Raw genomic sequence first — 21,436 nt, forward strand, 5'->3', positions numbered from 1 at the left:
GAATGTATAAAACAAAATGTGGTATATACATAAATAGAATATTATATTAAGACATAAAAAGAAATGAAGTTTTGCCCATCTGGTGTGGCTCAGTGGTTGAGCATCAACCTATGAACCAGTAGGTCAGGGTTCAATCCCCAGTCAGGGCATATGCCCAAGTTGCAGGCTCGATCCCCAGTGTGGGGCATGCAGGAAGCAGCTGATCAATGATTCTCTCTCATCATTAATGTTTCTATCTCTCTCCCCCTCCCTTCCTCTCTGAAATCAGAAATGAAGTTTTGATACATGCTACAACATAGATAAACCTTCTGGGCAAAGCCATGGTAGCAGGACCGAGACAGAGGAGATTAGGGGCAATCAGGCCGGCAGGGGAGGGCAATTGGGGACGAGCAGGATAGCGGGGAGGGGCAGTTGGGGGGCAAGAAGGCCGACGGGGGTGGGGGGGGCCAGTTGGGGGAGAGCAGGCCAGCAGGCAGAGTGGTTAGGGGTGATCAGGCAGGCAGGCAGGCAGGCGAGCAGTTAGGAGCCAGCGGGCCTAAACCGGCAGTCAAACATCCCCCGGGAGGGTCCCAGATTGGAGAGGGTGCAGGCCGGGCTGAGGGGACCCCCTCCCTAATCGCCTCTGTCACGGTCCCACTACCATGGCTTTGTCCAGAAGGATGTCTAGAAGGTCTCCCAGTCTAATTAGCATATTACCTTTTATTAGTATAAACTAGAGGCCCAGCGCATGATTAAATCATGCGCATGTAGAGTCCCCTAGGCCTAGCCTGCCGTCGGAGCCATGTCCGCCGCCCCACAAACGCTGCCAATACCTCGCCCACTCCACGGACACTGTCGGAACCCACCCTGCCCACCATGAGAGCCGCTGCTCGTTTGGTCGTGATGCCATTATGGCGTCACAACCACTGGCCTTTTATGATATAGACAAGATTACTAAAATTCTGAGACACACCAAAAAATATATTTTTTGCCAATCTGACAAAAAAAAAACAAACACCAAGGTATACTTTTGATTCATTCACACCAGACCGCTACTGTCGTGGTGGCTGTTGTCATTTTTTTGAAAATATATAATCTAAGCAAAAAGAGATCAGGGCCCCTGACTAGTCAGGTATTACATGTTTTAAAAATTCTTGCACCACAGCACACCAGTTGGAAATCACTAATCTAGAATGACAATGACGAATTTAAAAATTTCATTGTTAGCATGACAATGATAAATTAAAAGTTAATGATTTCATTTTATATAGACAAATATCAAAAATTGATATAAACCCATGGAAAACTGGAGGAAACATTTGCAAATTATGTAATGACAAGAAACGTTTACAACTCAACAATGAAAAAGACATAATGCAATTTAAAAATGAGCAAAGGATATCGTCTAGCCAGTATGGCTCAGTGGTGAGCATTGACCTATGAACCAGGAGGTCACGGTTTGACTCCCAGTCAGGACACATGCCCAGGTTGCAGGCTCCATCCCTAGTGTGGGGCATGCAGGAGTCAACCAATCAATGATACTATCTCATCATTGATTTTTCAATTTCTTTCTCCCTCTCCCTTCCTCTCTGAAATAAGTAAAAAAAATACCCTATCTAATAAAAGAGAAACATGGTAATTGGCGTACGACCGCTACCCTTCCCATTGGCTAATCAGGGCAATATAGAAATTAACTGCCAGCCAAGATGGCGGCCGGCAGCCAGGGAGCTTGAAACTAACATGAGGCTTGCTTGCTTCAGTGACGGAGGACTCCAACGTTCCCCGCCTGCCTTGCCGGCCTCTGAGCTGCAACTCTAAGCAACTATGTAACCAATATAGAAGCTAAACAAAACCCCAGAAACCTGTTTTAGTCCGCTGGGCTTCAGCCAGCAGGATCGCAACACTGTAAGCAAAGGCCAGAAACCTACTTTCAGCAGTGGAAGCCTAAGAGCTGGAGCCAAGCCGCAAAGCTAAAGCTGGCCCAGAATAAAAAAAAAAGAAAAAAAAGGAGCGGTTGGGAGCTTCAGTCACCCCCAGCCTGAAAACAGCCCTCAGCCCCTCACCCAGACTGGCCAGGCACCCCAGTGGGGACCCCCACCCTGAAGGGTGTGTGACCAGCTACAAACAGCCATCATCCCCTCACCCAGGCTGGCCAGGGACCCCAGTGGGGACCCCCACCCTGATCCAGGACACCCTTCAGGGCAAACCAGACGGCACCCACCCGTGCACCAGGCCTCTACCCTATATAGTAAAAGGGTAATATGCCCTCCAGCACTGGGATCAGCAGAGCCGCGAGGCCTCCCGGCACCGGGATCAGCATGACAGGGGGCAGCGCCCAAACCCCCTGATCGCCCTGCGGCTCTGTGTGTGACAGGAGATGGGGCCACAACCTCTCTATCCGCCCTGCTCTGTTCATGACAGGGGAAGGCGCCCCAACCTCCTGATCAGCCCTGCTCTGTGCCTGACAGGGGGAGCTCCCCAACCCCCTGATCACCCTGCGGCTCTGTGTGTGACAGGGTGCGGCACCCCAACCCCCGCCCCCCCATGGGCCCTGCTCTGTGTGTGATGGGGTAGAGCCATAACCTCCCCATCGGCCCTGCCCTGAGTGTGAGAGTGCAGCACCCCAACCCCCTGATCGGCCCTGCTCTGTGGGTGATAGAGGGCGGCGCCCCAACCCCCCGATGGGCCCTGCTCTGTGCGTGACGGTACAGAGCCCCAACACCCCTGATGGGCCCTGCTCTGTGAGTGACAGGTGGCAGTGTCCCAACCCCCCGATAGGCCCTGCTCTATGCATGACAGGGGGTGGCACCGCAACCTCCCCATCGACCCTGCCTTGAGTGTGACAAGGGGCAGTGCCCCAACCCCCCAATCGGCCCTACCCTGAGCGTGACTGAGGGTGGCATCACAACCTCCCGATCGCCCTGCTCTGTGCATGACAGGGGGCGGCGCCCCAACTCCCCAATCAGCTCTGCTTTGAGTCCGACCAGGGGCTGCACCTAGGGCCTGCCCTCTGCCACCTGGGAGCAGGCCTAAGCCAACAGGTCGTTATCTCCTGAGGGGTCCCAGACTGCGAGAGGCCACAGACCTGGCTGAGGGACCCCTCTCCCCCCCCAGTGCACAAATTTTTGTGCACCGGGCCTCTAGTTTAAAAATAAAAATAAAACTGAGCAAAGGATATAAATACACATTTCTCCAAAGACAATATACAAATGGCCAATAAGCATATGAAAATTTATTCAACAACTTAGTCTTTAGGGAAATACAAACCAAAACCACAATGACATAGCATTTCACATCCACTAGGACAGCTAAAATAAAAAAGATAATAACAAGTGATGATGAGGATAAGGAAAAACCTAAACCTAGTGCATTGCTGGTGAGATTGCAAAGTGGTGCAGCCACTTCAGAAAACAGTTTATCAGTTCCTCAAAATGTTAAACCTAGAAATTACCATATAAGCTAGCAACTCCAACTCCTAGATATATACCCAAGAGAATTAAAAATGTGCATCCACATAAAAATGGTACAGAAATGCTCATAGCATTATTCATGATAGCCAAAAAAGGAAAAAATCCAAATGTACAACAACTGATTAATGGATTTTTAAAATGTAGTGTGTCCATATAATGAAATTGTTCAGTAATACAAAGGAATGAAGTAATAAGAGATGCTATACAACATGGATGAACCATTATTATGCTAAATGAAAGAAGCCAGTCACATATTGTATAATTCCATATATATGAAAGGTTCAAAACAGGCAAATTGACAAAAATAAAAAGCAAATTACTGGTTGCTACAGACTGGGGAGAAGAGAGAATGGAGAGTTAATGGGTATGGGGTTTCATTCTGCAGTGATGAAAATGTTCCGAAATTAGTGGTGATGTTTGCAAAACTCTGTGAATATACTAAAAATAGCTGAATTGTACACTTTATACACTTACACACTTAGTATAACAAAGCACACACCATTTTTAAACATTAACTGCAATATAATTTTTAAAACTATTTGAAACTTTACAAATAAGTCTTGACCCAGGAAGGCTAGTTTTCATGGAAGACCATAGATGGTTAACAGAATGTTTCATTTCAAAGTAACTGATACACCAATATTTTGTATAATGGACACATGGTATGTCTACATATTAAGCTTTTTTATAATCCAACTGATCATTAATATATACTTTTAAATCTTCATAGCATTCCAATGATCTTTATGTGCTATGAAGAATGATGCTATTAATAACAAGATTTCCTAAACTGAAAAGACCTTAGGCCAGCCGTGGGCAAACTACAGCCCACGGGCCGGATCCGGCCCGTTTGAAATGAATAAAACTAAAAAAAAAAAAAAAAAAAAAGACCGTACGCTTTTATGTAATGATGTTTACTTTGAATTTATATTAGTTCACACAAACACTCCATCCATGCTTTTGTTCCGGCCCTCCTGTCCAGTTTAAGAACCCATTGTGGCCCTCGAGTCCAAAAGTTTGCCCACCCCTGCCTTAGGCCCTAACCGGTTTGGCTCAGTGGCTAGAGCATCAGCCTGTGGACTCAAAGGTCCTAGGTTTGATTCCGGTCAAGGGCATGTACCTTGGTTTCGGGCACATCCCCAGTAGGGAGTGTGCAGGAGGCAGCTGATTGATGTTTCTCTCTCATCAGTGTTTCTAACTCTCTATCCCTCTCCCTTCCTCTCTGTAAAAAATCAATAAAATATACTTAAAAAAAAGAAAATACCTTAGAAATCTTATAATCCAACCCAACATATGGGAAAAATTAAATCTACTCACTTTATATAATAAATGTGCTCCTGAAGAGTTAAAGTGTCATATTTTACATATACCATCACATACTAATTGAATTTTAGGAGCTCTCTATAAACTTGGTTCTCTCTCATCACTGATGTTTCTATCACTCTCTCCCTCTCCTCTCTGAAATCAATAAAAATATTTTAAAAAATAAAAAGAATTCAAGCAGACTAAAAGAAACAACCTTAAAATCTAAAGGTTCAAAAAAAAAAAACTAAAGATTCCAAAATTGCTAAGATAAAATTGGGAAAAGGGAAGGAATAAAAAAACAGAAAAAGTCCCCATGACAAAGACAGCAGTCCTAATCATGTCAATTTACATATGAAAAAAAAGGGTGGTAGGGGGGGAGTCACAGGACACCACCTTTGTTGTATTTTCTAGTCTTAAAGATTTTTGGTAATTTTAACTTTTTCACCTCAACCTTTTTATGTCAAAGCTAAAATTACTACTTAAATATGCTGCTAGCATTCTATTCTTAACCTAAGGGTTTGCCTAAACGACGGGTTCTTTACCTTTTATACCACAGACTGCTATTACAGACTGGTGAAACCTATAAACCCTTTGTCAAAATAGCATTAATAAAATAAAATGCACAGAATTATAAAGAAAACGAATTATATTAAAATACAATTATAAAAATATTTTAAAATAGGGTCCTCAGTTGGTTAGAGTGTCATCCTGATATGCCAAAGATGTGGGTTCAATCCCCAGTCAGGTCACATACAAGAATCAACCAACAAATGCACAAATAAGTGGAACAAATCAATATTTCTCTCTTATTCACTCTCTAATAAATAAATAAAATCTTTTTAAATATTTAGAAATATATCTACTTATTAGCTTATAGGGAATACAGAGGACAAAAGGCAATGTTAATATTGCCACAGGACAATAATATAATCAGCAAAACCCATACTAGGAGAAACTCTACAGAACAATCAAATTAAGTTGTAAGGGAAGAGGGAGGAAAGGGGGGGGGGGATATTGAGGTTAATGCCTATAGATTTAAAAATGTAAAGATTTAAAACCTATATTTTTAAAAATTCAACAAAACCTAACTTAAAATAGGTATTTTTACTGTAAGCAATTATACCTCAATAAAAACTTTACATATACATATGTATATATCACCAATTACAATTTGTGTACCTTATTTAGAGCCTAGGTTTTTAAATAAAAGATTCTTAAAACAATTACAAACTTTAATACTGACTGGGTATTTGAAATAAGGATACACCACAGTATTGTCATATATCTTTTTTTTTGGAGAAAGTCTAGTGTCTAGTTTATTATCATAATGTCACGTGCATTTGTTGCATTGTGGTATATCTTTTAAAAAGTGCTTATCGTCTGGAGATAAATACTGAATAATTATGGAAAACACTAGTGGCCAGGTGTACAGACTCAAGCACATTGGAAGGAAATTAATTAGAAGGTGGCCAGCAGGGTGGGACTGGCGAGATGGGCCGGACACGCCCTGGAGCCAACCTCGCAGTCCCTCCCGGCCGGCTGCACCTGGGGCGGCACAGCGTCTCAAAGGGCATCTGCAGTCACCACAGCTTAGCAGTAAACCAGATTTGGGGCCGACAGTGCCTCAGCAACAACATAACCCACGCCACGGCCGAAAGTGGAATCGCACGGCCCTGTGAGAAATCAGGCTCCCTCCTCTCTGATTCTGGGGTGTGTCACCCTGGGTCATAACCACCAGTCACGACAGAGGCTCAACCAACCAGAAGTCAGTCCTGCAAGCCAGCACTGATTGCTTCTGCTGCAAGCGTGGTGCCCCAGCACTGACTGCTGAGGGGGCTGTGAATCAGGGCCATAAAGAGACCTGAAGAGTGAAGCAGGGACTGATCCGTTGCCTCTGTGGCAGCTTTTGATCAGCACTTGCCTCTCTTTTCCTCTCCCAGTCTGGCCAGCAGCCACACCTCCATTTCTCTCCAGTCCTCCACAGGGGCTGCTGATCAGGCCCCGCTTATAGGCCCAGAGATGCTGACTGGCATAGAAACCGACCAATCAGAACCAAATCTGGGTTAACTGTGAGGAGTCAATGGCTGCCTAGGAGGCGGAGCTTTTGACGCTGACTGGCATAGAAACCAACCAATCAGAAGCAAATTGGCCAGCAGAGGTGGGCAATTGGGGGTGAGATCAGGCCTGCAGGGGAGGGCAGTTGGGGGCAAGATCAGGCTGACAGGGGAGGGCCGTTGGAGATGAGATCAGGATGGCAGGGGAGGGCCATTGGGGGCGAGATCAGGCCGGCAGGGGAGGGCAGTTGGGGGCGAGAGCAGGCTGGGAGGGGAGAGCAGTTAGGGGTGATCAGGCAGGCAGGCAGAGGGGTTAGGAGCAATCAGGCAGGCAGGCAGGCAGGCAGGTGAGCGGTTAGGAGCCAGCGGTCCCAGATTGCGAGAGGAATGTCCGACTAAACCAGCAGTTGGACATCCCTCAAGGGGTCCCAGATTGAAGAGGGTGCAGGCTGGGCTGAGGGAACCCCCCCCCCCAACCTCCGTGCACGAATTCCGTGCACTGGGCCATTAGTCTTATATAATAAAACTCTAATATGCAAATCTACCGAATGGTGGAACGACTGGTCGCTATTATGCGCACTGACCACCAGGGGGCAGACGCTCAACAAAGTAGCTACCCCCTGGTGGTCAATGTGCTCCCACAGGGGGAGCACCACTCAGCCAGAAGCCAGGCTCACAGCTGGCAAGCGCAGTGGTGGTGGTGGGAGCCTCTCACGCCTCCGCTGCAGGTGAGCGGTAAGGAGCGAAGGGTCCCAGACTACGAGAGCCCCAGACATCCCTCGAGGGGTCCCAGACTGTGAGAAGGTGCAGGCTGGGCTGGGCTGTGTGTGTGTGTGTGTGTGTGTGTGTGTGTGTGTGTGTATAAAAGGCTAATGTGCTAAATGTCTGATTGTCCAGATAACGATGTCACGTAGCAATGCCCGGCTTCCTCTCCCTAGTGACTAGCCTCCTAGCAATTACTTCAGCCCAGGAACACAACCTGCTTTACAGGCAAGTGCAAACACTTTACACTGTAACCAAAGTCTGTGAAACGTTTTCCTGTGCCTCATTTCATTTGATCCTCACAGAAGTCCTAGAGTAGGTAGACAGGAGACTCGGTTGAATCCTATTTTCTTTTCATTAGCTGGAAAACAGAGATTTAGAAAGCTTAGAAACTTGACCCAACTGAAAAGAAGAAATGGTGGACCTTGAAAATGACTTCAGGTTTTCTCACTGTGCAAAATATAGTCAAACACTGCTGCAGCTAAATATTTTACCCTTTGTTCTCCCTGTGTGATCTACAATAATAATCTGTTTCGTGTTGATATTTACTGCTGTGTTGCTGACAATTATCTGAAAGAGAAGTTGGGGTGCTTCACTGAGCTGGAAAAAGTTTAGCTAAATCAGAAAGCAGGTCTAATTAAGCAAGTTTATTCTATATCTTGGCTAAGTTGACTCATGCATGCGCGATACACATAAAGCTCTCACTGGCGTCAATCGCACGCGTGTGTTTCGGTCTATCATTGTCAATTGTGAATATGGTTGACACTTCTATTATAGAGAAAGGGCAAATAGCAATATTAAAATATTTCTTCTAATTAATTTCCTTTCAATGTGCACAAATTTGTGCACTGGGCCACTCGTATCCTATCTAATAATAGACAAACATGATAATTGACCATACCTTCGCTACACCTCCCATTGGCTAATCAGCATGATATGCTAATTAACCACCAACAAAGATGGCGGTTAATTTGCATACGTAGGCTCCAAGTGGCAGAGGGAAGACTGAAGGCGAGCCGGAGCAGCGAAGAGGGAAGACTGAAGGCGGCTCCGGCCAGAGCAAAGGCCTGGGTCCTGGGTGCCAGAGGAAAACCTGTGCCGGCAGCCAGGAAAAGGGAAGGCCTACTGCACAAATCTCTTTGTGCAACAGGCCTCTAGTCCTATCTAATAAAAGAGAAACATGGTAATTAGCGTACAACCGCTACCCTTCCCATTGGCTAATCAGGGCAATATGCAAATTAACTGCCAGCCAAGATGGCGGCCGGCAACCAGGCAGCTTGAAACTAACATGAGGCTTGCTTGCTGCAGTGATGGAGGAAACCAACCTTCCCCGCCTGCCTTGCCAGTCTCTGAGCTTGCAGTTTGAAACATTCTTACAAATATAGAAGCTAAACAAAACCCCAGAAACATGCTTTCAGCCCACAGGGATCTCAGAGCTGGAGTTGATTCAAGAGTTTCAATTATAGAACCCAAACAAACCAGATACCTGCTTTCAGCAGCAGAGACCTCAGAGCTGGAGCCAGAGCTAAAGCTGGCCCAGAATTAAAAAAAAAGAAAAAGAAAAAAAAGGAGCAATTGGGAGCTCCAGTCACCCGCCAGCCTGAAAACAGCCCTCAGCCCCTCACCCAGACTGGCCAGGCACCCCAGTGGGGACCCCCACCCTGAAGGGTGTGTGACCAGCTGCAAACAGCCATCATCCCCTCACCCAGGCTGGCCAGGCACCACAGTGGGGACCCCCACCCTGATCCAGGACACCATTCAGGGCAAACCAGACGGCCCCCACCCGTGCACCAGGCCTCTATCCTATATAGTAAAAGGGTAATATGCCTCCCAGCACCGGGATCAGCAGCTGAGAGACCTCCCGGCACCGGGATCAGCATGACGGGGGCAGCGCCCAAACCCCCTGATCACCCTGCAGCTCTGTGTGTTACAGGGGGCGGGGCCACAACCTCCCTATCCGCCCTGCTCTGTTCATGACAGGGAAGGCGCCCCAATCCCCTGATCAGCCCTGCTCTGTGCCTGATAGGGGGGAGCTCCCCAACCCCCTGATCGCCCTGCGGCTCTGTGTGTGACAGGGTGTGGCGCCCCAAACCCCTGATCGGCCCTGCTCTGTGTCTGACAGGGTGCGGCACCACAAGCCCCCACACACACACATAGGCTCTGCTCTGTGTGTGGCGGGGTAGAGCCATAACCTCCCCATCGGCCCTGCCCTGAGTGAGAGTGGCGGCGCCCCAACCCCCTGATGGGCCCTGCTCTGTGAGTGACAGGAGGCAGCGCCCCAACCCCGATTGGCCCTGCTCTGTGCGTGACAGAGGGTGGCGCCACAACCTCCCCATCGACCCTGCCTTGAGTGTGACAAGGGGCAGTGCCCCAACCCCCCAATCGGCCCTACCCTGAGCGTGACTGAGGGTGGCATCGCAACCTCCCGATCCGCCCTGCTCTGTGCATGACAGGGGGCGGCGCCCCAACTCCCCAATTGGCCCTGCTCTGAGCCCGACCAGGGGCTGCACCTAGGGATTGGGCCTGCCCTCTGCCACCCGGGAGCAGGCCTAAGCCAGCATGTCGTTATCTCCCGAGGGGTCCCAGACTGCGAGAGGGCACAGGCCGGGCTGAGGGACCCCCCTCTCCCCCAAGTGCACAAATTTTTGTGCACCGGGCCTCTAGTATATATATAAAAGCCTAAGCGACTATCCAACTGGTAGCTATGATGTGCAATGACCACCAGGGGGCAGACACTCCGACCAGTAGCTATGACGTGCACTGACCACCAGGGGGCAGATGCTCAATGCAGGAGCTACCGAGCTGCAGTGACTTGGAAGTTGCGATTCTCAAGTAATGGAACCGGAACCAGAGAGGAGGGAGCCCAATTCCGGGTGTGTCACCCGAGAACCGCCCTCTCACAATCCAGGACCCCTTACGGGATGTTGGAGAGTTGGTTTGCGCTCTATCCCTGCAGACCAGGCCAAGGGACCCCACCAGTGCACAAATACCTGCACTGGGCCTGTAGTATATAGATGTATGGCCCTAGCTGGTTTGGCTTAGTGGATAGAGCATCAGCCTGTGGACTAAAAGGTCCCAGGTTCAATTCTGGTCAAGAGCACATGCCTGGGTTGCAGGTTCAATCCCCAGTGGGGGCATGCAGGAGGCAGCTGGTCAATGATTCCCTCTCATCATTGATGTTTCTCTCTATCCCTCTCCTTTCCTCTCTGAAACAATAAAAAATAATATTTAAAAAAAGATCACTTTGCAATATATATAATATTGAATCATTATATTGTGTAACTGAAACTAATACATTATCTGTCCATATAAAAAGTAAATTTAAAAAAAAGAAATAGCCCAGCCAGTATGGGTCAGTGGTTGAGCATCGATCAATCTATGAACCAGGAGGTCACAGTTCGATTCTCGGCCAGGGCATGATGCCCAGGTTGAGGTCTCAATGCCCAATGGGGATGCAGCATGCAGGAGGCAGCCAATCAATGATTTTTCTCTCATCATTGATGTTTCTCTCTCTTCCTCTCCCTTCCTCTCAAATCAATGTAAAAAACGTATTTTTTAAAAAATAAGGTTGAGATCAATAAGGTTTGGGGAAGGTAGGGCCAGGGCAAAATTTTGCTAAGATACCACACAAAGTGAGTAACTGAAACCTAAATAAATGGAGCAATGATGATTCCTAATATTATTCCTAAGAAGCAAACTCCCTTCTCTCTACCTCCTCTCTTCTATGTGACTCAGCATATAACGATCACAATGATCCAGTAATTAAGCTCACATCACAACAGTCAGTGGTAGAAGTAGAAGCAAAACTAAAATTGTAAGAGTGGGGTAGCTCTAATCTGCTTAAAAAATTTCACCAGAGGCAAGTGATCATTTATTCGCAAGTTGTCTCCTATGAGAGAAAAAATTAGAAACAAAAACATGCAAATCACTTCGTCTCACCTTCCTTTCCTTTTTCCTTGTCTGCCCTCCCTCCCCAAAATGTTGGTTTCCAAATAAGAGTAATTGAGAGGGAGGGGATTGGATACAGAGGCAGCAGGACAATGTGCTCAGAGGTGGGGGAGGCAGAATGGTTGGGATGTTAGTTACACTGAGAACATAATTGATTGAGCAAATGAGTAAATACAATGAGAATAATGGGAGTCAGAATTCTCAGTCAAAGAAGGGATTTACACACATGGAAATGAGGAAGTTATAGAGACTCTTCATGTATTGAAACGTGTGAACCTTGAGTTTTTAAATATATGACATAGAGGTACATGTATATCATGTGTCCACACATCTTAGCTTTGTAGCAATGAGTAAACTGAGCACCCAGATTTTGGTTTGTAAATACCATCCTACAATAAAAGGAACCAGGACTTACAAAAACTGCTGAGTCCAGTAGTGGGGCAGGGAAAGCACAATATGAGCCTATGTTGTGCCATAAATAAAGAAATGCTTAGCCCAGCCAATGAACCAAGAGGTCACCATTCAATTCTCAGTCTGAGCACCTGATGGCATTGAGGGCTGGGTCCACAGTGGGGGAATGTGCGGGAGGCAGCCGATCAATGATTCTCTCATCATTGATGTTTCTATCTCTCCCTCTCCCCTCCTCTCTGAAATTAATATGTTTTTTTTTTAAAGAGAAATGCTTAAACAATGGTGGGGAAACAGCAGCCAGTCTGAAGAAGCTCCCTCCCACTGTTTAAATCTAGGATGGTCTGCAATGCAAAATAAGGCCTGGACTAAAGCGCACTGAAAAAATTAGAAATCTAGCCGAAACCGGTTTGGCTCAGTGGATGGAGCGTCGGCCTGCGGACTGAAAGGTCCCAGGTTCGATTCCGGTCAAGGGCATGTACCTGGGTTGTGGGCACATCCCCGGTGGGGGATGTGCAGGAGGCGGCTGGTCGATGTTTCTCTCTCATCGATGTTTCTGACTCTCTATCTCTCTCCCTTCCTCTCTGTAAAAAATCAATAAAATATATTAAAAAAAAAAAAAAAAAAAAAATTAGAAATCTCCCTGAATGGATAGCTCAACTGGTTAGAGCAGTGGTTCTCAACCGTCTTCATGCCGGGACCCTTTAATACAGTTCCTCATGTTGTGGTGACCCCCACCCATAACATTATTTTCGTTGCTACTTCATCACTGTAATTTTGCTACTGTTATGAATCGTCCTGTAAATATCTGATATAATGTATTTTCATTGTTACAAATTGAACATAATTAAAGCATAGTGATTAATCACAAAAACAATATGTAATTATATATGTGTTTTCCTATGGTCTTTGGCGGCCCCTGTGAAAGGGTTGTTCGACCCCCAAGGGGTCGCAACCCACAGGTTGAGAATCTTGAGAATCGCTGGGTTAGAGCATCATCCTGATATGCTAAGGTTGAGGGTTCAATCTCAGGTCAAGGCACATACAAGAAGCAATGAGTGCATGGATGCATGAAACAAACAAGTTGATATTTCTCTCTCTCCCTTCCTCTCTCTCCAAAATCAATAAAAACATATCCTTGTTTTTTAAATTTTTAAAAAGAAAGAAAAGAATAAAGAGCCCTGGCTGATGTGGCTTATTGGTTGGAACATTATCCGGTGCACCAAAGGGTCGCGGGTTTGACTCCTAGTCAGGGCACAGGCCCAGATTGTAGGTTTGATACAAGTTGAGGCATGTGCAGGAGACAGCCAATCAATGTTTCTCTCTCTCTCCCTTCCTCTCTCTCCAAAATCAATAAAAATATATCCTTGGGTGAGGATTAAAGACAATTTTTTTAAAGAAAAAATATAAACCGTGGGATTTCTTATCTACAATAGAATAAATGTAGAAGGAGTAACAATAATAGACAATCATCTGGCAATAATAGATAAATAAGGCAAGAGTTATCAATGAATGCTGGTGGGTGTAGGTTTGATGATGGAAGAGACTATCAGTGTAATATTAATATACCTCCCCATAAAATGCTAATCAAATTGAAGGGGGAAATGATGAAGACACAAACTTGACGAAGTGATCAAAGTTCAAGTCACCAGCAGTAGGATGTATCAATATAGTTTGCCTCCTTATATGATACTCTTTGTGGTATTCTTGCCAAGAATGCATGACCTGATCTAGTCATGAGGTAATACTAGACAGACCCAGGTGGAGGGTCATCCTGCAGAATGAAAGACCAATGCTCTTTAAGACTATCAGGCACATGCATGAGAATCAGCGTAAGAATGAAATACTGTCCAGACTGATAAAACACAACCACCAAAGGCAACACGTGGTACTAGCTAGGATCCTAGACCAAAAAGGAAAAAGAGACATTGTTGGAATATTTGGCATCATGTCAAAGGGGTCTATGGATTGGGTAGCAATGTTGTGGCAATGCTGATTTCTTGACTGGGAAGACTCTATAGTGCAACGCAGAAGAGGGTCCTTATTTTGGGAATGTATACGTTAGAAATTTTAAGGGTAATAGGACACCATGCCGGAAGAAGACAAGACAGAGTAATGAAGCAAATGTAACAAAAATGTTAGCAATGGGGAATTTGGGTGAAGGGGATGTGGAAATTTTTTATACTATTCCTAAACTATTTCAAAATTAATGTTAAATGGAGAAAAAACGCAGGAAGGAAAGAAGTGGGTCTATAAGTGTGAAGAGGCCTTTATTCTGGGGTAGCAAATGCCATCTTTTCAAAGAAGCCTTCCTCATCACCCCTATCCCCATTACTTTCTATCCCCTTCTTTGCTTTATTTCGTTCTCATAAAAGGATCAGCCATGGCTGACAGTTGTTGGAGCTAAATGATGGGTACACGGAATTCATTTATTTTTTTCTACTTTTGTGAATTCTCTGAGATAGAATTTTTAAAATGTATCTACAGCAAATATCAGTCACATAGTAATATATGTATGTGCATCTTTATTAATGCATTAAAGTATCTAGCAGCAGATTTAAAAATTACTGTAATTTCTAAGTTGTGATGAGCATAAATGAGATTGCAACAACTGTAATGTGAAATATGAAAATACATCTGGATTTGTGTTAATAATGAAATTACAGGTACTACTCATACTATCTACCATGTTGGTACTACCATAACATTACTATCTTGTAATAGAAGGAAATACCAAATTCTGATAACAAGTCAGTGAAAATAATGATATAATATTTTCCTATCCAAGTTTTAAGTATCTCCTCCTAAATTCTGGTCTAAATTTAAATAATTTTCATTGTAGATTATAACATCCTTTGAGAAAATAAAGTGATAAACTTCTTCATCTTTATTTTAATCCAAGGTGAATTTTAAAATATTGGATGCAAAAGAGCCTTTACTGTAGACAGCATAATTTGTAAAAATTAATGGTTGAGACCAAAAAAAAATCTACCTTCTACCAAATTATTGACTTATAAAGGACACAAATCACTATATGCCAAATGTAGTTTTGTAAAACACAAAATGTTTTAAAGAAAAGTACAAATGTCCTAATTTTTAAATCAAAGGAATAAAACAATGGGTGATGGTTTAAAAAAAAATCACTTTGAATCTATTTAAGAACCTATAAATGTATTATATGTAAAAGCATATGTAGTGTGTATAAACAGGATAGAAATGTAACAAAGTCAATATAACGTATAATGAGAAAAATCTTCATTTGTCAATGTTCTCAAGTAACCCAAACTCAGCATCTAATACATAGACACAAAGACATACTGGTACACATACTCCTAGAGTTTAATGCTGGACTAAAAACCTAGCACCAGGTATATAGGACAAACAATAACTGTTTCCCCTTTGAATTTTCCCACAAATATTCCTTAACTGAAAGAACTGGAGCAGTTTGTTATATAATAAATACCTCAAATATGCTAGATTTAAACTCATCTCTACACTCAAAATGAAATCTTAAGTAATCAAGTCTAAAAATTCACTACATTTAAGTTACAGTTTTATAGACATTCCATTGTGAGATTTTTTATATGTTTATAATTTTCAACTGGGCAGACAGAGACACATGTAGAAGGGAAAATCTGAATATTGCAATACTTTCAAATTACGCCAAGAAAATACTTCAAAGCATATTTCCACACACTAAAACTAGCCAGATATCACACAAAATGTATATGGTTTCTAATAAAATGATTAAAACATTCTAATTGGGCCGAAACCGGTTTGGCTCAGTGGATAGAGCGTCGGCCTGCGGACTGAAAGGTCCCGGGTTCGATTCCGGTCGAGGGCATGTGCCTGGGTTGTGGGCACATCCCCGGTGGGGGATGTGCAGGAGGCGGCTGATCGATGTTTCTCTCTCATCGATGTTTCTGACTCTCTCTCTCTCTCCCTTCCTCTCTGTAAAAAATTAATAAAAATATATTTAAAAAAAAAACCATTCTAATTGGTTCCCACAATAGTGTATGCTATTTTCATTCAAATTATGAGTAGCTATAAGGAAAATAATAATAATTAGACACAAAAATAAAGAAAACAAATAAAAGTAAAAGTTAGTAATTTAAAAATTAGAAATTTAATTATAGAAAAATGTTACTGTATTTAGTCTCCTTGTTCACCAGGTTATGTGTCTGTTTCAAGGTGCTGAACTTTTATTCCAAATAATCCAATGAGGAAAATTAGGAGCCCAGTTTTAATAAAACTGAAGATATTTTCTGACTACAATGTTTACTCTAAATACTATGTACTAGTTAACTACAGACCAAACACTACAGATTCTTTCTTAAAAGTAAAAGCAGAGAAATATATAGTCTCCAATTAAATATACTAGTTTTCACAAAATATTGTAAACTTTTTTTAATGTAAGCAATATTTCAAAAGAAGGGGAAAGTGAGACTTGGAATATTTGAAAGAACTTTTACAATACTGCTATCTTTACAATTTCTAAATAAGTATTCCCAAAGCATTAGCTTGCAGGATTAAAAATGTTTCATAAATCAAGCTTGAAATTTCTTCATAAGCGTACCAAACAATACAATGGTGGAACAATCAAGAGTCCACAATGAAGGTAGCTGGGAAAAGGGGGCCACTACACAAAAGTCAAACACCATCATTCTTTCTGGCACTGAGCCCTATGTTTTCCTCCAAACTGCTTGCCAGAGGCATTCTACTCAGGAAATAAAATAACATTTCAAGCATCTGTATTAATTTTTAATGCTATTTTTCAAGATAACTGATTTTTTTTATTTTATTGTTAAAGTATACAAAAGCCTACCATGAAAACATTCAAAATTATAACATTCAAAACCAGAGGTTTCAAAACATAGAAACTGACTGGGCTCAAAAGAAATGATGTGGCAATGGTGTAGGCTACTATGAGTCAATTTTATTTAAGTCTAAAAATATCTCTGGTTATAGAGTATGTAAGAACAAGGAAACTCTTCCATAATATTTTATACTGTGTTCCAAAAGTAAAGATATCCAAATACATGTAACATATAAGGTATATTCCAAGTATTTAAACTCAGGAAAACCACTGAGATAAGACAATGAAAATTAGCAATAACAAAATACATTTTTTAAAATGGGTCTCATTCTTTGACAAAATTTTACACAAGCTGCTACCTTGCTCAACCTCTGCATAATCTTTAACCTATTCTCTAACCTGGGGAATGTATGGGAAGAACCTAAATATGTGATTTACTAAAATCTGAAAATAAAATATAGACAATTTTGTATTCTTTGGAGGGTTCTATTCATTTACTCATTCTAATACAGGGAGTCCCCTTTGCACACACCTCTCTCCCTCTGACAACTAAAAGACAGCAAGCAATTGTTGTGTAACTCCTCCCTTCCCCCTTAAAGCCAGCTAACATACAAAGGAAAGGACTTACTCTATTGTGCAAATCCAGTCGCTGAAATGGATCTTTGTTAAATAAAATCTGATTCAGAAATAGTTGTCATTTAATTTTTTCAACTGGCATACTGAAAGCTATAAAGGTAGTGAACACAATAGATGCATTCTTATTGCAAGAAGGTAAAGCCAAATTTTGAAAATACTCTGATTATGTTTTAAAGGTTTGGTTTTTCTCTGGCACAGATGGAAAAGCCAAATCAGCATCCTTCCCTCAATCTATTTCCTACCAAAAACACAAATCAAAATATAAATAGTAAAAAAAAAAATTGGCTCTGACCTTCCACCCCAACCCTAACCCCAAAATGCCTCTAAGCTGGCCCTGCTACCAAAGCTGTCTGGTTTAACCTTTTTTTTTTTTTAATCCAAATACTACAAAGGCCTAATCACCGTTATGAGAATATTCATTTTGAAAACGTTTTAAATAATGTATTCCCAGTGTACACCTCTTAATCCTGTAAAAACAGTTATTAGTTAATGTTGTAATCAACTGGGGAAAAGGGGAAAAGTAGGCAATATAGCCTCAGCTTTAATTTAGGTATTGCATGTTTTTTCTCATTCAGATTTCTAGAAGACACCAAAAGTGACTATCCTTAAATTTTCTTGCACAGCTATCATTCTGGTACAAGTACATTTTTATCCCTTTCACTTAAATTATTCAGATTTTGTTGCCCTCCCATTAACAATCACACGTTTTCCAAACATTTTCTACAACAGAGACAAAAGGCCATGAATTCCTCCAAACAAGGTCCATTTAGCTCCACAGCTGGATCAGCAAAAACATTTCTTGTTCTTGTGTAAGGATAAACAAGAAAGCAGAAATAGAGATTACCTGTTGGGGGTGGAGGTGGGAAGGGGAGGATGGGAACTGGAAATCCCAGTGTCGGGGTTACACTCTGTACTATCTACTCAAACATTTTTAACTCGCTTTTAAAACAAAGGAGTTTCAGGAATACACGGTCTGCTTAGTTTTAAGATAATCTGCTTTTATCGGTAGCATCTGCTTTAGCTCTGCAAAAGGTAAAATACTCCTTTAAGTGCAGTCGTGAGCAATGTGCCAGCTAATCCCTCTTTAATACAGTAACGTTCCTCCAGACCGCCGCTTTTCCAGGCAGCTCGCCTCCTCTGCCCCCTCCTCCCGCTGTGCGTTCTGAGATCTGCTCGGCTGATTCCCACATAAAGTGGGTCCTGGCCGCCATTTTAGAAAGTCATTCACACAAGCCGGACCGCAGCACCGTCCAGTTAAAACCTTCCAAAATTCCCCTGGACGATTTCCTCTTTCCTCTCCCTAACATCTCCTCTTGCAGAGGGGTCAAACTCCCCGCGATAGGCATGCCATGTCTCCCGAATCTGCATAATGCAAAATGACACCTCTGGCCACACAACACTGCGAAGTGAATGCTGCAAGGCACGTGTTTGCACGTCGGTGCATACAAATTTCCCAGGCAGAGAGAACGTCCACAAAGAGATAAAGTGGCCACGTGAAGTGGGTTTTCCACTCCAATCATCTGCACCTAGATTATTTTTCGACCAGAACAGTGAAGGGTGGGGAAGCCAGGGGCGGAGCAGCTCCAGGGAAAGTTCCCATCTGCTTCTCGACTGAGCCCGGGGCATCTCCACGATCGCTGGGGTCAGAGGCGAGCTTTCGCGAGCGGCCTCCCCCTCGCCGGGTCTCCCCGCACGGCGTAGTAAACACCCGGAGAGTCCCTGGAAGCGCGCCTCCCCCAGTCCCGCCGCGGACAGCAGGTTATGAATGGCCTCACTATGCCCGGCTCCCTTTCACACGCGGACACGCGCAGACGCGCGCTCCGGAGGCGAAGCTTGAACACCCCGGTAACAGCAACCATCAACAGAATCAATGGTCCTCCATTTAAAAGACAGCGGAGCTCGGCCGCCGCCGCTTCCATTTCCTTCGGCAGGCTGCTCCCGCAACCTATTTTTCCCAGGGTGACTCACTAATAAGGGCGCTCCATAATCCCCTTCACGGACTACTAGACAGTAAGAGGAATGGCGGGTAAAACAGACTGAAAACCTTTCGGGGTCCTGAGTCTCGGAATCAACAGCCGTTTGGGGAGGACAGGCACAGCTGTGCTGCAGTCCTCCTCCGTGTGCACCAAGTGTAAGCACATCGTCATTCCGGCGTTTTATACTGAAGGCTGACGGCACGCGTGTATTTCACAAAGACGGGCGCTAGGTACCACGGAACTACGAAGAGGTGTCAAGCACAACACTTACTCCAACATTCCACAGACACAAAAAATATTCTAGCAAGTCGGTTTGGTGTTTTTTGGGGGTTTTTCTTTTTTTTTTTAAGCCACATCTTCTCATTGTAAAAGGCTTGCATTTCCTAGCCATTCGTTAGTGAATTCTGGGTGGGAGGGAAAAACGTTCCTTCAAAGGCGGCTCCCCCGGGGTGCCGCCGGCGGCCGCGGAAGCGGGGGTCCCGGGCTCCCGAGCGCCTGCGAGGCGGGGACCTGACCGCGAGAGGCGGACCTGCCGCCGCTGCACGCCCTCGTCCTCACCCGCCTCCTCCTCCAGGGACCCAGAGCTGAAAGGAGGCGAAAGCGCCGAAACGGGCGCACCAGCTCCTCTGCAGGCACCGTCCTCTCCCCAAGCCCGCCACACAACCCCGTGCACGGCACCCCTTCCACGAGGCCCCTAGAACCCCGCGTCTTCGCAGTTCCAAGATGCTCCGACATCACCTACCCACACTTATTTTTGTAGAACCTGCCCTTTCGCACAAAACCCTCTCCAGGTCTGACGTTTCCGAGCGTCCGAGCTGGGGAGCGGGACTTGCTGCCGAACTCCGGAGTCGGCCGTGAGGGACGGGCGGGCGGGCGGGCGGGTGGGCAGGGTCCCGGGCCCGACCCGGCCGGCCCCTCGGAGCCGGGACAGCGACTCGCAAGGACGCGTCCCGCCGCCGCCTCGCCAGCGGGAGGGCACCTTCCCAGCGCCGGCTTCGCGGAGGCCGAGCGACAGCCTCCTCCTTATTGGGAAGGGAGAGCAGCAGCAGCAGCAGCAGCCGCGCCCGCTCCGCCGAGGCCCGACGCCGGCCGAGACGGCCAGGCATCCGCGCGACCCCGCGCCCGTCCGTGGGTCTGGCCCGGGTCCCCTCACCAGTTCCGCGCACGAGGAGGGGCCGGCAACGGGCCGGAGCGGGCAGCGGCGCCCGGGCCTCGTGTCACTCACCGTTTGAAATGCTCGATGATCTTCTCTTCCCGCACATTCTCCGGTAAGTTGCCCACCCAGAGGTGCCTGGTTTCTCGGACCATGCTGGGCGGTGTGCCGGCGACCGCTGGTGCGGGTTCTCCCTCGCCGGCTTCGTGTGAGCCCGTCAGCGCCGGGAGGCGGGCGCCGAGGCGGCGGCGGCGGCGGCTGCGGCGGTGGCGTCGGCAGCGGCGGCGGCTCCTCCGGCTCCTCCCCGTGCAGAGACCATCCCTCTCCCCCAGGTTCTGACTCTCCGGGCTCGCAGCTCCGCTCTGCCGCCACCACACACCCGAAGCCGACCCTCGCGCTCAGGCAGCGCATGCGCCCGGGCGGCGGCGGGCGGGGGAGTGGGGAGGAGGGGCGAGCGGGCCCCGGACGGCAGCGAGTAGGACGGAGCTGGCGCTGTGGTAGCCGGACGCTTCCCACCGGCGCGCGCGGCCCGCCTTCTGACCGCGGGCGCGCGCGCGTCCGCCCGCCTGGCGAGGCGGAGACGCCGGGTTCCTCTCAGCCGGCGCGCAGGCGCGCGAGGGAGGGAAGGACGCTCGAGCGCTCGGGCCCGGTGCGCAAGTGCGCAGGCGCGTGAGGAGGCAGCCGCAGCCGCGGGGCGGCCGCTCCGTCAGTCAGGCCCCGGGCGCCGCCCCTGCAGATGCCCAGGCGGCCTCCAGCCCTGGCGGCAGGGGTCCCCGGCGCCGGCCTGGAAGAAGAAAAGAGAAAGGGGTTGGTTGCGACAGGACTGGGTCTCCCAGCGGCCGCCAGGCCCCTCTCCTCGGAGAGGCCGGGACACCCACCCCGCGCCCCCTTGGGCCAGCTCCTGGCGGTTTCCCGGCACTCGGATGCCC

General features: G+C 46.1%; 1 protein-coding gene across 1 annotated transcript in view; it reads right to left on the minus strand.

Annotated features, from left to right (window-relative positions):
• Positions 1-21,031, minus strand: part of SPEN (spen family transcriptional repressor) — an 89,050-nt gene extending 68,019 nt beyond the window's left edge. The window contains exon 1 of the mRNA XM_081086480.1: positions 20,580-21,031. Within this exon, the coding sequence (XP_080942606.1) occupies positions 20,580-20,662 (83 nt within the window). The 5' untranslated portion in view covers positions 20,663-21,031. The remainder of the gene's footprint in view (positions 1-20,579) is intronic.
• Between the last annotated feature and the right edge of the window lie 405 nt (positions 21,032-21,436).

Source organism: Myotis nattereri, assembly GCF_964212035.1.
Source record: "Myotis nattereri genome assembly, chromosome: 3".
Classification (NCBI taxonomy): Eukaryota; Metazoa; Chordata; class Mammalia; order Chiroptera; family Vespertilionidae; genus Myotis; species Myotis nattereri.